The sequence below is a fragment of the Orbicella franksi genome, chromosome 9 (assembly GCF_964199315.1).
Source record: "Orbicella franksi chromosome 9, jaOrbFran1.1, whole genome shotgun sequence".
NCBI lineage: Eukaryota > Metazoa > Cnidaria > Anthozoa > Scleractinia > Merulinidae > Orbicella > Orbicella franksi.
The window spans coordinates 31,031,078-31,043,754 of NC_138153.1; the positions used below are offsets into that span (position 1 = coordinate 31,031,078).

Consider the following 12,677-nt stretch of genomic DNA (forward strand, 5'->3'; position numbering starts at 1 on the left):
TATGTCCTTTTCTTCTACAATGGGATCGCAGTATTGTTTATAATTCATTTAATCTAGGAAAAAATCCGGGGAAAAATTACTGAATACTATTTTTTCTTGAGTTTCACAAATTTACCCGTGATACTTTGCCGACCAGCCACAACCAGATTGAGGCCAGTTTTCAGCGCGCAATGCATTGTAGGTTGGACTGTGTTTCCCTAGCAACACTGCAAAGCAAGAGAACTGATTACAAAAGGAGGCCATCAACAGAGTTTGCTTTAGATACAGCCCGATATCAACTAAATGTGGTAGAGACCTTTAAGAAGACAAGAGAAAAATGTATAAGCTCGATCTTCCTGTGGATATGAAGGAAAGCGCCGCCATAGAAAGGCGGCGAAATCGGGAGTTGCAGCGGCAAAGTCGAATATTCAACGCCCGAGTACGAACCATCGGGGTAAGATTTAAGCTTACATAAAAGAAACTATTCTGGCTAGTTTGTAGTCTATGGGCGAAAATCTGCTCTTAACCCTCCATTTCTGTTGCTATACATGTGTTTGTGTTAACTGGACATATTCCATCTCTAAGGGCGTCTCGAATTTAATAGTTGGAAATGAGGAAGAATTGGCATCGAACCACTTGTAGAGCTGTTGTTGATACCTAGTGCAGGTTACTGCACCACCTACCGCCTTAAGAACTGTCTGTAGCTCGTCGATTTTTTTTCAAGATTTCTGTACGGTTGTATTTCCTTTAGATTGACCTAAATGCACTCAGTGAGCAAGTGAGTGACCGTACAAGACGCGAAGTTGAAGAGCAAAGACGACACAATGCTTTTGGTAAGTGTTGGAGTAATGTCGATTAGTTGGTGAATAAAGGCACCGTTTTTTGGTATTTGAAAATTTTTTGCTCTCGGTTTGGAAAAAATTACACTGCTGGTCATGCCACCTTGAAAATGACAGTTATAACTTGTATAGAAAAGAAATCTTAGCTACAGTACCGTGGAGTAAACAATCGGGTGTAACAGTAGTCGGACGCCCCTGCCTAGTTGTTTATTTCAAACCCCAAAAAGGCCTCGAATCTCCTCGTCGCTAATATCTCTATACGATATATTTTCACAGGCCCTTTTGCTCTACATACTAAAAGGTAGTTTTCCGACCTTTCTTTACTTCAACTCATGAAAATCCTACCCCTTTATAACAGTATATTAATTCGGTGGGGCATTTTGTGGAAGTACATGGGTTGCTTAGCTATGTAGGTTTACTAGCAAAAAAGTGACTGTTCTGATCCTTGATATGTACATTTCATTATTTGTGACTTTGGTGTAAATGTATGGACTGGTATGCTTCCCACTCTATTCATACAGTATAACCCAGTCATTTTATATGCATAGTGAAACTACATCAAAACTTTAGGTCTTAGAAAGCTGAAGAGTTCCAAACTGTTCTGTTATTAAGTCCACTAACAAGCACTTGCCTGTTACAGCTGCTGACATGACAAGAAATGACAAGATCGCTGCTTTACTTCAAAAGCGCCAAGAGCATGACATTCGTGAGCTGAACAAGGCTGTGAATGAGTTCCGCCATTCACATCAACAGCCAGATGGTCGACGAGAGTTTGACCTGAATGATCCTGATAGTTTGAAGAAAGACAAGCCAGCCAGGGTCTCAGATGATGATCCACGATGTGGTGTAGCATCACTTCAGAAATTTGTTGGTGAAGATTTGAATGGCAAGGCACGTCAAAAGTTACAACAAGAACAGGCCCGGTAAGTGCTTGTTTAACTTTGAGCCATGTGCCTTTGACATCTTGAAAGGGTTCCTCAGTCTGTAAACCTTGTCACTTTCATGAGCAAGGTATAAGTTGAAAGAGAATTCCAGTTTTCATATTGGTAACAAATGCATTCAATTGGGGGAGTAGAAATAATCCATTTGATTCAAAAGAATAATACTGGAGATAAATCCTGGACTGCTACTGCCATCGGTTTAAAAGCACTCATACATAATATTATAACAATATCTTCCATTTGCAACATGCACAGTTTTGAAAATTGGGGAATGTCAGTCAGATATTCCCATATTCAGTTGTGCAAGGCATTTAGACCAATTGTGTGCAAACAAAAATATTTGATTGATTATGAACTCAGATATTGAGATCAGGAATAAGAGGTTATTTATTTACCTGTGTATAATATATTTTTACAGGGAATGGATTAAACAGCAGACAAATGAAAAGGACCAAGCCCTTGCAAATCAGAAGTATGCAGATCACTTGTATGATTTGAAAGCTAGGGAAATGGACCAAAGGGCCTGTGAACTTGCAAGTGCAGAAGCAGATTGTCGCCGTGCAATAAACATGGCAACTAAAGACGTGAATTTAGCTTTGAAGAGAGAGAGACAAGCCAAGGAAGATGCAGAAAAGCAACAGGAACAAGACGACAACTTTACTGAAATTTCTAATTCTGTGTTTGGCGACATGCTTACAGAAAACCCTGATGTGGCCCAGAGTGCCTTTGGACCACACAGAGTTATTACTGATCGGTGGAAGGGCATGAGCCCAGCTCAACTTGCTGAAATAAGGCGCATTCAAAAGGCACAGATGGACGATAAGGAGGTTAGGACAATTTATGTGCAACCTATCTAATAAATTGGTTACATCGGTCAGTAGGAGAGTTAGTAAAACTTCTGGTTAATTTGGGCATGATTATACATATATATCATACTGATCAAACCTGCTATGTTTCCTTTATAGAGGCTGAAACAGCAAGAAGAAGAGCAGGAAAAAGAATACAACAGACTGAGGCTGACACAAGCCAAGGCAGCAATACTGGCTGAGCGTAGCATTGAAAGAAAGAAAAAGGAGATCGACAGAGACCAGGCTGATGAGAACAGAAGACTGTCAGCTGAACAGAGGGCAAAGTGAGTTTTTGTAAAAACAATTTTGCAAATTTGATCTTGGAAGCATGCAGGATGCATGAGTTTAAGAGTTGGCGGATTTGACTCCAACAACTAAAAGTCACCTCATTTATAACATTTTTCACAATTTTCTTCAGAGATCAAGGAATTCCTTGACAATAAATGTTGTGCCAAATAGTTACTTTGGGCTAATCCAAATTATTGTTTTGTTTACAGGCTTGAATACTTGGACCAAGAGGTCTACACTAATGCTCCTACAGCAGCGTACTTTATGCAGTTCAACACAAACAGTAGATGAGACATTCTTGTCAGTTTAATACATTGTAGTTACGATGTCCACTGCAAAACCTTTCGTTGACTTTTTGTGTATTTTAAAAGATCATAAATTGCATCTGGGAGCGTCTTGCTAAGGTTTGAGAAACTCAAATGATGTGAACAAAGCTTCAATCTGCAAGGTGTCTGCCATTTTAAAGAATTTTATTTAGTCTTCAGAATTTTATTTACACTGAATGTATATCTTTATGTACATGGCAATAAATTTAAGAAAATTTGTGACTTCAGAGTCAGTTTTAAATGTGCATGTTTAACCAACTCTGATGTAAACCTTGGGGGAACTCCCATACAAAAGTGATGATGAAATTGATGGAAATTTTCAAAAGAACCCCAAAAAGGTAGTAGAATATCATTTCATGGGCATAGCTTGACACATTTAATCCCACAAGGCAGACCATAACAAAACATTAAATGGAAAATTTCACAGTTTTCTTTACCTTTCCAATGATAATATGTCAAAGTTCTAAGAGTAATAAAATAATTACATTTTTTTAACATTAACGTATGGCCTAACCTATTTGATAAGTGGAAACATCATACTAGTAAGTGAAGAACTTACTATCACTAGCAATATTGCTCTGCACATTAAAATTTTGCCTTGAGAACTACTCCTTGACTGGACAAGACATTAATATTTCTGAAATAATAAAACAAAATTTTAAATCACTTTTGTCAAAGAAAATAAAAAAAAAAACAGTATTAATTTCATAATATTTTCAGTAATTACTACTAAGATGTTGTTATCCACTTCATGTGAAAATTTAGAAGCCCTAGAGCTGAACTTCATGGGAACTATCACTTGCAATAAAAGCATGTTAAGGTCATTCCACTGAAATAGAACCTGCACTGAGATTTTTGTGAAACTTTGCCTACTGATTGTTTATATTATAGGAACTTATATTTTGAAATAAAAATGAGGGGTCCCCATGTTTGTTAAGCAGCAACAGCACCTTGTTTATACCCTATAAATCCTTATAATAGCACCATGATTGTAGTCACGATTGCTTACTAAATTCATGTTTCTGACGATTGCTTTTTGTTCTACACTGAGGATTAGTCCATGTTTATTTTACACAGGGAAATTTATTACTCAGTTCAAAACAACAGAAGAAAATGATAGGTAACCACATACTCATTTGCGAAAAAATGACAATTTACCTCTATGGCGAGGTCCAGCTGTAAAGAAAAAGTTGCCATTTTTCAATGCGCGCGTGCTAATCACGCGTGAAATTATGCGTAGTAGGGATGCACAATGCAATACTGGGGAAAGACCTTAAAAATTTGACATAATATTATATGGGATAGTATTGAAATTAAATCAAAAATAATAATAATTGCATTTTTTCCCCTCTGAAAAGCTACTCATAGAAAACATTTTCCATGCTCCTATTGAGTTATAGAAACACTTGTGGAAATTTGGGAGAACAAGAAATGCTAGTAGAAACACAAGCCCATGGGCAAGTGTTTCCACAAGTTTTTCAAATTTTGTCAAACTTTCCTGAGTGTTCCTATAACTTAATGGAAACATGGACAACATGTTTTCTATCATTTTTAGAGAACAGCCCAAAACATGACTACGACAACTTTTCTGTTCTCGTATGGAGTTATAGAAACACACTTTTAAACCAAACAGTGCGCACATTTTTTTTTGAGCTATTTTCTAAAGCCCATGTACTGCTGTAAAATGAGTCACATTGAAAAAACAACATCTTGTCGTCTTTCTTAGATGTAGGTTTGATACAGTAATATTGATTCAGTTTGATCATCATGCTTTACATGTGACATGGAACCTTGCAGATATCTTCTCATCAGTGTATTCAAAGATCCTTTTCTGCCGTCACAAATGATGCTGAAAAGTGTTGTATGTTGTTTGGTTGTCACTCTTGCCTTTGTTTCCTCTAGGTCCTAAAAATTAATTACGAATAACAGTAATTTACTCTGTCTTTATAAACACCATGGTTACCAACAAATGAAAATGTCAATGCAGCCAAACAAGGAGAGGCCGAGAGCTTTCAAAATTCAGGAGTTTCATTATGGGCCAGGCAACTGAGCGAATAGACTGGCTGTGAGGATAATTTTGCCCACATGGTTTAACCATCTAGAGGAAAGTTTTTGTTATAAAGTTCAGTTTAAAAGTTTTGCCCACCTGTGAAAGCCAGTTGCCCTCCTGTAAACATTAATGAAACACCTGAAATTACAGAAACTGCAATATGTGATTTTCTTAAAAAAGCTTACCAGATTCTGAATAATTGCAGCTGACGAGTCCCTGTTCTTGCAAGTTAAGGATGGAGTCTGCAATGATCCTAGCTGTTCTTCTCTACCACATTGGAAAAAGTATTTCTCATTAGTAAGCTGGGAACCATGGTCTAACTTGTTCATTATAGCTGAGATACTGATTTCAAGTTCTTGTCAAACCAACTTCCTGTACTATTCAGAAATCATCGAATTTAACAAGCATGTTTGAACATCATGAACTTGAACACACCAGAAGGCACAAAACTGAAGTAGAATTCTCAAATCAAAAGAGCTAATTTATCTAAACCTTTTAAAACTGTTGTTTAGTTAGGAATATTATTTTATAGAAAAAAAAGAAGAAATATTTATAGAACTTTGTTTGATGACCAAATTTCAATTACATGTTACAGCTGTTATTCTACCTGGTATCCTCCAGAAGTTAACATGAAGATTGGAATTCCTCTCTGTCGAGCCTCTTGAAATACAATCTGATCTCTTTCAATAATTCCCTTGGTGAAAAACATTTATTTTAATCAACATTTTATTTATCTTTTTGTCTGTTAGTGATCAGCACTAAATTTTTCCTTAAAATAAAAATGGTAGACAGAGGTTTAGAATATCATCTTAAAATTTATGTAATAATAATTAACAAATCATATAAAACTAAAAGGCCCCTGAAGACACAAAAACCAAAAACAGGCTACAGATTAAGTCTGAACAAGAGGGGTAGGGGTGGGATTATGCTATAATTTTAGGAATATTTACAGACATTTCATATCGGGATCTCTAATGAAACTAATAGTTCTACAATTACATTGTACGCGAAAAATACCAGCTGAAATGAGCTTCAAGGTCGCAGATTTAAAATTACAAATTATTAATTAAATTAAGCTTACCTGAGGTGTGATTGCCAAATTACCCAGAGGGTCCCCTATAAGAATATCGGTCCCTTAAAGAGAAAAATAATTTCAATATACAGAATTCCAAATAAGTAATTGTTTTATACAAACAATGATTTTAATAATAATGCTTTTGATGTCAAAATCCAAAATGATGAGAGTAGGCTGTATAAATTTGCAGGCTGGCAGATTAAAGATTTTGCAAAAGTGGCAGACAATTTGTTCTACTAACATTAGGTACATTATTAAAGTTACAATTTCACTTTTAATGTTTCTATTTCTCTTTCAAACTATTTCTGTCAATCATGAAAACCATACAACAGGGAAGTGCGGTAACTTACCAGCATTATATGCAATAATATCAGGTTTAAAGTCATTCAATGCTTCTGGAATGTGTCTAAAAAACAAAGAAGCAAGAGATTTTTTTTACATTCCTTAATGCTTCAGTTTGATGTTAACTCATACAATGTTTTTATCTGACCTCTGTAAAAGTACATAAGGTTGGCATAAAACATGATAAACAATAATTCAATAACAAATCAACTTAATGACCAAATGTATTTCTGATAGGAATATAATTAAAACAGTAAAAGGATTGAAGCATATCAAATGCTGATTGCTCTGATACCTGATAATAACTGAAATCCGCATGTACTACTCACTTTCTTAATAGTGGAAGGTATGTTTCATCATCTGTGTGATGCCTTAACTCTATATTTTTCTTTATTGCACCTGGAGAAAAACATTAAATAAATAAATAAATAAATAAATAAATAAATAAATAAATAAATAATTCAAGTTGTTAAAAAGTCATTGGACCAAGTCAAACATGTCATCATTCTGCACTGGTTAGGCATTGTGAAACTTCCATCTGTCATCTGAGAAATCCAATGTCAGATTTTTTGCTTGCTTTTAAGCTGAAATTTTTATAATATTGCTGTTGGATTCTAGGAAAAACAGGCCACTGGATGTGTAATTGGGATCATTGGTTATGACATCTATAAATTTTAATTCCTACTTTCTGCAAGCATTGTTTCCAACAAACGCTATCTACATGTATTTAGGCTTTATCAAACCAGCAGCAAAGACTGAAATACGTTTTTGAAAATATTCACCAGATCTTGTTGACAGTTACCTTAGGCAGTGAAACAGTCATGGATGGAAATGAAATTCACAGAACAAACAGTAGACCTACTTTTGACTTTGGTATCTCCAGGGTAGATAAAGGCATTATACACATCTATTATGTAAACTTGTTCATCTCCATCAAAGTCTGCTTCATGACCATTTCCCTAACATGATATCGACATACAGGTTAAAATGATGTTACCCATAAATAACATGAATCTGGTCTAGTTTCAACCTTCCACTAAATTAATCCAGTCATTTAGTTAATGCTTTTTAAAGGCAGCTGGCTGGTTGGGTAGAACTAAAGTTTTGTTGAGGTTTTTGCACATATTCTTCAGCCTAAAGGAGGTGTTGAGGGGAAATATCTTCATCTACAGGTTGCTTCTGAAATATATACTATATGAACTGTTTACCTGATGGGCATCAAGATCAATAATCATAGCTCTTGTCACACTTTCCACATGCTTGAAAAGGAACTAAAGGAAAACCAAGTTGAGCATATGAAATAAGTATCAAACAAGTACACAGAGTGAACACAGTATGTAGCAGGACCCCCACCCTCCCCCCAACCCCTTCCTTACCATGCCTTGATACCTAAATAGCAAACTCAGAGAGAACTGCAAGGCTAACTTGTTGTGCAAATTCCAATTGTCACATTCCTTCCTGCATCTCGTCTTCCCATATATGAGTGTAATTGAAGCATACCGAGAAAAGTGATAAAAGTTACCAAGAATGTCACAGTGCTAAAAGTACCTTGATTGCCAATGTGATGTCTGCATAGGCACAGAAGCCTCCTCCTCTTGACCCAGAACAGTGATGGAAGCCACCACCTAATAATGGAATTATTTTCTTATTCCAATATTATTCAAAAGTGTAACTAATATTGTCTACTTTTAAAACCTTGATCTTATCCAGATACTGAAAACAGAATCATATTCTGCATCTTTGGAAATCTCTGGAATATCTGTGGAAATCGTTGGATGTCTTTGGATAATTGCCCGACATGGTCAAGTCTTTGATAATCCTAGCAAATTTGGTACAGTGTATAAAAATCTCATGCCTGTCACTTAGAAAAGTTGGCAGACATAGATTGGACCTTTAATAATCTCTGTTGAAAATGAAGAAAACCTTTTTACTAAATTCTTACCAATATTTATTGCCCAGCCCCTTTCAACTGCGAGTTTAGCAGCCTAAAATAAAACAAAATGATATTGTCAACAGCCTGCGATTGTGTACATTATGACTATGCAACAGCCCTTCCTGTCTTTTTTGTGTAATGGATAAACTCTGGATTGACAATGAAAACCTAAGATATAAATTAAACAGAAGCACTTTTTCCTTTTTTTCTGCACATTTGTCACTGCTATACTCATGTAACTGGATCCTCTTATTACAGCATTACAGATCACTCTCTGACTAATAATATAATTCTCCGTTAGACATTGTAAATGTTTATTTCAGGAGTGTTTATCTATAGATTCTCTGGAAAACAAAGGTTCTTGATTCAGTTTTTAATGTTTCCATGGAGTAGTGACTAAGATAAGAGTTTATACAATACCCAATCAAAGTGACTCACAAATTACTTAATTGTCATTTACAATTCAAGATGAATTTTGTAATATGTACTTTACCAGTATTGATCCCCCAGTCTGAATTCTCATAGGCTTGAGGACCTTGCGCTGCACAATAAAGTTGGGAAGAAGGGCCAAAGGGGGCACCTCACATATCATAGCAACCCGAGCACTCCACTAGAAAGAAAATGTTTCATCTGACCTTGTTAATAAAACTTAACACAACAAGGCATTTTTGAGTGCAAATAATGGGTCAACAGGTACATGTACACTCTGCATTGTGAACCAGGTGATTGAATTGTCTAATTTTCTGTTAACCAAAGGATTTTATATGCATAAATCAAGCATAAATTAAGAGGTGATAAAGTAGGATGACTTGGTCACACTGTCTAAAGAGGTGTACATTGCAGAGCATAAATTAATTCTCATTTCTAATTTTTCACAACATAGTACACATATTACAAGTGCAAAACCTACCCTAAGGCTGTCCAAGTAGCTTTGAGTGTGTACAACCAACAGATCTTCAGCAGTAGTTTCTCTAGGTACTACAACAGTTGTCTGATCCAACATCTTTGCATCTGATACAACACAAGTTGTGATGCTTATAGTCAGATAAGAGAAACAAGGAATAAAAATCTCCTAATTTACTTCTAAGAGTGAATTGGGCCATTAAATTGAATTTCTTCCATAAAGCACCTAAAACAAGTCCACATTCAATGGAGTCCCTGGATACTGGATGCTGCCAATTTACATTCCCTGCAGTAATTATCATAAGCTGTATCCCTGGCAGTACATTTTTGATAAGTGGGAGATCCTTAGGTACTGGAGGTTGGTGGTGGAAGGAAGAAAACTGAAGGGAGAGCAGGGCTGCCAAGGGCCATAACTCATAACACCTGTTATGGCTGAGTATGCTCGATGTTATGGGTGAAATTGCCTGTTATTGACAGAATTCACCCACAAAGCAACAAGTTTCCTACGGGTGCGGAGAGCAAGGCTACAGGTGACTCAAAACTTAATGAGAGCCCTGGCAAGGTGAGGATGGACTTTACTACTCTACTCTAGGAGAAGGGCCTGAGAAGATGACGCTTTGTAGTTACAATAAGTGGGTCACTACTACTGACATAGCAAGAAGAAATACCCTCTAACATGCATATATGTTGTACCATTTTCTTTTATATTGCATATCATGGAGTACATAGTATGGTAATCAACTAAATGTAGGTCCACTACCAAGGGAGTTTTTGCCAGAAGTATGGAACATGTTCTGGATATACCTTTAAGATATTGAAAAACTTTTCCCCATTTTCCTGAATCAAATGGATGGAGCCTCTCCAGACCCAAGAAACCAATATTATAATCTGAAGAATACACAACAGGCCACTGATTGGCTTTCACTTCGACATACAAATGGCATTCCTGGGCACTGTGGAGAAAATCAAATCAGAAGTACTATTAAAGAAGATATGGAAAAACATTTAAAAAGAAAAATAAACGCTCTAACATGACATTTTGGCATCATCTTGTGGCCATTACCAAATGCAGATACACATAGGTCATGCTATAGTAGTATTAATATTGGAATTTTTTTCGTTGAGACAACCTGTTCAATAGCTGTTATTGCAGTTATTGACAAACAAACAGGGCAAAGAGGTCATTTCTGCCTTTTATTATGTGGCTGTGTCTCACAAAGACTGGGAACTACCAAATTCATGAATTTGAATGGCTGAAATCGATTTTGATCGCAGTCTAGATTTTCCCATCTGGACCAGCATTCAGACCGGTTACATTTTACCGTGAAGAAGTTGCAATACAAAAAATATTAATGATTTTTTTCTAAAAATATTTATTTATGGTACAAAAGTGCCAAAAAGCCTGATGAGAAAAAAAATGTAAAGAAGAAAAGCAAACTTTGGGAGATTTAAGCTCAGCTCATTGCCATTCGCAAGCAAAATGTCAGCTAGTACAAACCAGTTACATTACACGAATTAAATTTTTCTTGTTTGCCATATAATAAACATCTTATTAACCGAGCTTAGTCGGTTTGCATGGGAGAATCTTGACCTTGGTCTTAGTCAAGATTCTCCCATACAGACCTCCTGCTTGGTTAATAAGAGCTAAGTATTTACTCTTTCACCTCGTTTGTATGCCTTTTTAAGCAAAAAATATTTGACTGCCAGAAACAACTGCAATAAAACTTGTTTATTCCTTTTTGACAAATATGTACACGTTATGCAAATCTCATTAAAATTATTGTGTTGATCACACTTGTGGCTTTGGAATGAGAGGATTGGAGGATGCGACGATTCTTAAAAGGGGGGAAGAAACTGATTCAGTGCAACAAAGCAAGCATGTTCTGGCAGTGACTTGGATTAAACCTCTCATTTTTCAAACACCATATAAACGACCCGAGAATTGCCACATAACAAAAACGACCTAAATAGGATCCTTAAACCTAATGTTTTAAGAGTTCGATTGTAGTTTTAACAAAAATAAAGGTAAACCTTAAGTCATATTAACATTTTGCATGTTTACAGCTTGAAAACAGCTGTCATTTAGAACAGAGATAAAATAGAAAGCTCGTCCATTTAAACTCAAGTGATATCCTGGCCAAAACGTTTTCTTTAGCAAACTTGATTGAGGAAAACTTGAGAAAGATTTAAAATTAAGGTTATCATCACGTATAAATGAATATCGACAGACCATGCATATATTGAGCATCTAAATGTGAAATGATCTCATTCATCAGATCATAACATTAATATTTGAGGCCTTCTCGTTCTGTACTCACCCATTTTGTTCTTCTTTGGTAAGTTTCTTTAGAACTGACATGTCACGCCTAATTCGTCGATGAAAGGAAAGCCAGTGCGTTATGTCAAGAGAAACAGCATGTCGAGAAGCTAAAGCAACCTGCCAACGCCCCCGTACAAAACGATACGAATCATGCAGACTAGCCCGCCATTTTGTTTTCACATCCAGGACTTCTCGGCTTAAGATTCCGAGTGTTAGAAAATATTGGGTAGGGATGGAGACCAACAGACACGGGTACGGGTGCGATTATGGCTCCTGGCGGTACTTGCTAAACTTGGAAAACGAAAGATTTTAGGATAAAACCTAGCGATAAAAACGACGTTTCGATCCCTCTAAGAACAAATAATTGCATATATGAAGAATTTGAAAAGCGATAAAACATGTAACTATGCACTAGGCTTTACAAAACGTTGGTGATAAAAACTCTAAAATACTAAAAGCCAGGGAAGAAAGGACTGTGCTAAAGACTCAAATGATATAATATATATAAAGTTTTGTCTCAGGCTTTAGGTCTTTTATAATAAGCACGCCCCAACTAACTGCCTCTTAGTCTCCGAGGATGAATTTGATCTGGCTGTAATCCTAAGTTCTTATAAAAGTCCTAAGGCAAACTTAGGACAGGCAGTATGACTCCATCCGCGCAGTCATTTTTATAGCACAGTCCGAGTTATATTTATTGTATCATTTTTTGTTTAACATAGTCCTATTGTCTTACCTAGCTTTACGTATTTTAAAGTTTTTATCACTTATATTTTGTAACGCTTAGTGCGTAGTTACATATTTTATCGCTTTTCAAATTGTCTTAATTTTACTCA

At 36.0% G+C, this 12,677-nt stretch overlaps 2 protein-coding genes across 2 annotated transcripts; one reads left to right on the forward strand and one right to left on the reverse strand.

The window, feature by feature from the left end:
* The first annotated feature begins 192 nt into the window (after positions 1-192).
* On the forward strand, positions 193-3,617 carry LOC145497569 (RIB43A-like with coiled-coils protein 2). Its single transcript, XM_081477387.1, has 6 exons — positions 193-433; positions 731-812; positions 1,459-1,741; positions 2,178-2,586; positions 2,725-2,891; positions 3,105-3,617. Exons 1-6 carry the CDS (start codon positions 317-319, stop codon positions 3,184-3,186), a joined length of 1,140 nt encoding a protein of 379 aa, XP_081333513.1. The 5' UTR covers positions 193-316; the 3' UTR covers positions 3,187-3,617.
* Positions 3,618-3,826: 209 nt separating this feature from the next.
* LOC145497194 (histone deacetylase 11-like) lies at positions 3,827-12,301 on the reverse strand. The gene is made up of 14 exons (XM_081477003.1): positions 11,843-12,301; positions 10,329-10,477; positions 9,532-9,632; positions 9,115-9,231; positions 8,631-8,673; positions 8,237-8,313; positions 7,897-7,959; positions 7,551-7,647; positions 7,018-7,087; positions 6,697-6,752; positions 6,353-6,405; positions 5,879-5,965; positions 5,457-5,538; positions 3,827-5,126 (listed from the first exon to the last, which is right to left on the reverse strand). The coding sequence occupies exons 1-14, from the start codon at positions 11,881-11,883 to the stop codon at positions 5,059-5,061; spliced, it is 1,104 nt and encodes a 367-aa protein (XP_081333129.1). The 5' UTR covers positions 11,884-12,301; the 3' UTR covers positions 3,827-5,058.
* Positions 12,302-12,677: the final 376 nt, after the last annotated feature.